Below are 3,633 nucleotides of genomic sequence, written 5' to 3' on the forward strand. Positions count from 1 at the left end.
ATAGTAATAAAATAATAAAACAATAATAAAATAATAAATAGTAATAAAATAATTAAAGAAAATAAAATAATAAAATAGTAATAAAATAATAAAAACAATAATAAAATAATAAATAGTAATAAAATAATTAAAGATAATAAAATAATAAAATAGTAATAAAATAATAAAAATAATAAAATAAAATAATAAAATAATAAATAGTAATAAAATAATAATAAAATAAAAATAGTAATAAAATAATAAAAACAATAATAAAATAATAAATAGTAATAAAATAATTAAAGATAATAAAATAATAAAATAGTAGTAAAATAATAAAAATAAATAATAATAAAATAAAATAAAAAATAAGAAAATAAAATAGTAACAAAATAATAAAAAATAAATAATAAAAAATCTAGAAATAAAATTTAGTAGGTGAAAATGAAATGTTCAAATAAAAATAAAAAATAAAGACCTATAAATAAAATTAAGAAAGAATAAATAAATAGAGCTCTGACTGAGACCCCACAGCAGTTTCATGTTGTAAGGATGAAATCATGTTTTAACATAAAGGCTTCAACCACGCATGGAACACCAACGTTACCCAAAAGTCACTTAAGTTTGGGGGGTTTTCACTTGGTTGGGTTTTTTTGGTGAATAGAATAAATATATAAATAGAATATGTAGAGATATATCTATATAGATGTATCTAATATAAATAGAATAGATATATCTAGAATAAATATAAATATGAAAGAATATAGATATAAATAGAATAGATATAGATAGATATAAATATAAATAGAATACAGATATAAATAGAATATATAGAGATAAATAGAATATATAGAGATATATCTATAGAGATCTACCTAGAATAAATATAAATGTAAAGAGAATAAATAAATAAATAGAATATGTAGAGATATATCTATAGAGATGTATCTAGAATAAATAGAATAGATATATCTAGAATATATAGAGATATATCTATAGAGATGTATCTAGAAAAAATAGAATATAAATAGAATATAGATATAAATAGAATATATAGAGATATATCTATATAGATGTACCTAGAATAAATAGAATAGATATATCTAGAATAAATATAAATATGAAAGAATATAGATATAAATAGAATAGATATAGATAGAATAAATATAAATATAAATACAATCTGGGAATATCTTACAACGGCCTGAAATATCTTCATTTTTCTCCTTTTTTTTTTTATTCAAATATTTCGAATGGAATGATCTCAGAGGCCAAAACCATTTTGATTTTTTGGAAGCCGGAAGTTTCTCCCAAACCCTTCTCAAAGCCCTTTTTGCCCCAGCCTGAGGGTGTTTTTGCCCCTTCACCTGACGGTGTCGGTCATGATGCAGACGCTGTCCGCGCACGAGCAGGCCCGGCTGTCGTGGCTCATGCCCAGGTTGTGCCCCAGCTCGTGGGCCAGGGTGGCTCCCACGGCCACGGCGTTCCTGCTGTGGTCCTGCGGGGACAAGGGTTGGGAACAAGGAGAGCGTCAGGGAAGGGAATAAACGGCACTTGGGATCCCATGGAATTGTCTCCCTACCGCGCCCCGGGGGGCTCCAGCCCTGTGTGCAGCTGTTCTAGAGATCTAGAGAGATCTATCGAAAATAAATAGAAATAGAAATAGAATATAGACAGAAATAGAATATAGAGAGATATAGATCTATCTAGAATAAATGGAATATAGATATAAATAGAATACATAGAGATATATAGATCTATCTAGAATAAATGGAATAGAGATATAAATAGAATATGTAGAGATATATAGATATATCTAGAATAAATAGAATATAGATATAAATAGAATATAGAGAGATATATAGATATATCTAGAATAAATAGAATATAGACATAAATAGAATATAGAGATATATAGATCTATCTAGAATAAATAGAATATAGATATAAATAGAATATGTAGAGATATATAGATCTCTCTAGAATAAACAGAATATAGATATAAATAGAATATGTAGAGATATATAGATATATCTAGAATAAATAGAATATAGATATAAATAGAATATATAGAGATATATAGATATATCCAGAATAAATAGAATATAGATATACATAGAATATATAGAGATATATCTATATAGATATAACTGGAATAAATAGAATATAGATAGAATATAGGTATAAATAAAATATATATAGTCATATCTATATACATATATCTAGAACAAATAGAATATAGATATAAATAGAATAGAGATAGAAATAGAATATAGGTATAAACAGAATATATAGAGCTATATCTATATAGATATAGCTAGAATAAATGAAATATAAATATAAATAACTATAGATATAAATAGAATATATGTATCTATATAGATATAGCTAGAATAAATATAATATAGCTATATCTATATAGATATATCTGGAATAAATATAGATATAAATAGAATATAAATATAGATATAAAAGAATACATTAAAAGTCTCGATCTATTATAGCTCTACACTATAATATAGATGTAAATAAAATAGATATCATGGGTGTGTACACCACGTGTGTGCTTTTTTAATCCTCTGCATTTCATTTAAAATAAAGTCCTGGAGTGGTTTGGGTGGGAAGGGATCCCAAAGTTCCTCCAGTTCCAGCCCTGCCACGGGCAGGACACCTCCCACTGTCCCAGGTGGCTCCAACCCGACCTGGGACACTTCCAGGGAAGTGAATTCCTAATCCAAGAATTCTGGGACCAAGAGAACTGAAAGTGCCATAAACCAACAGTTTTCATCAGCAAGAAACCAAAAGAAAGGCTTTGAAAGCAATAAAATCAAAGTCAATCCGACCTGAATGACCCCTGCAGAATATAAGTTACTGCAGATGGACTTGAGGAAGGCCAAGCCAATCGTGGTCCCCTCGAAGTTGAGGCCCCTGGAAAGGAGAAGGAAGCAGAGGGGGGGCAGGGATGGGACAGAAAAGAAGGAAAATATATAAAAAAATAATTATGAAATATATAATATATAAATAAATTGATACATAATATATTAAAATATAATACATTACTATATATAATATATAATATGTATATTATGTACACTATTATATTATATATTATAATATATATAAAATATACCATTGAAAATGCAAAAAATAAATTAAGAAAGAAATCTAGAAATAAAAAATAAATAATAATAAAATAAAATAATAAATAAATGAAATAGTAATAAAAATAATAAATAAATAATATATATAATAAAAATAAATAATATACAATATATATAATAATATGTAATATATATAATGCAATATATTCTATGTTATAATATAGAATATATATAATACAATATATACTATATTATTATATATATTGTATATTATTTATTTTTATTATATATATTATTTATTTATTATTTTATTACTGTTTTATTTTATTATTTTATTATTTTATTTTATTATTATTTATTTTTTATTTCTAGATTTCTTTCTTAATTTATTTTTTGCATTTTCAATGATATATTTTATATATATTATAATATAGTATATATTGTATTATATATATTCTATATTATAACATAGAATATATTGCATTATATATATTACATATTATTATATATATTGTATATTATTTATTTTTATTATATATATTATTTATTTATT

At 23.7% G+C, this 3,633-nt stretch overlaps 1 protein-coding gene across 1 annotated transcript in view; it reads right to left on the reverse strand.

Annotated features, from left to right (window-relative positions):
* Positions 1-3,633, reverse strand: part of ADAM28 (ADAM metallopeptidase domain 28) — a 25,874-nt gene that overhangs the window by 11,085 nt on the left and 11,156 nt on the right. Inside the window, exons 11-12 of the mRNA XM_017827273.1 lie at positions 2,823-2,907; positions 1,347-1,477 (exon numbers count right to left, since the gene is read on the reverse strand). Coding sequence (XP_017682762.1) covers positions 1,347-1,477; positions 2,823-2,907 — 216 coding nt within the window. The remainder of the gene's footprint in view (positions 1-1,346; positions 1,478-2,822; positions 2,908-3,633) is intronic.

This window comes from Lepidothrix coronata, unplaced genomic scaffold (assembly GCF_001604755.1).
Source record: "Lepidothrix coronata isolate B3197 unplaced genomic scaffold, Lepidothrix_coronata-1.0 Scaffold137, whole genome shotgun sequence".
In the NCBI taxonomy this organism is placed as follows: domain Eukaryota; kingdom Metazoa; phylum Chordata; class Aves; order Passeriformes; family Pipridae; genus Lepidothrix; species Lepidothrix coronata.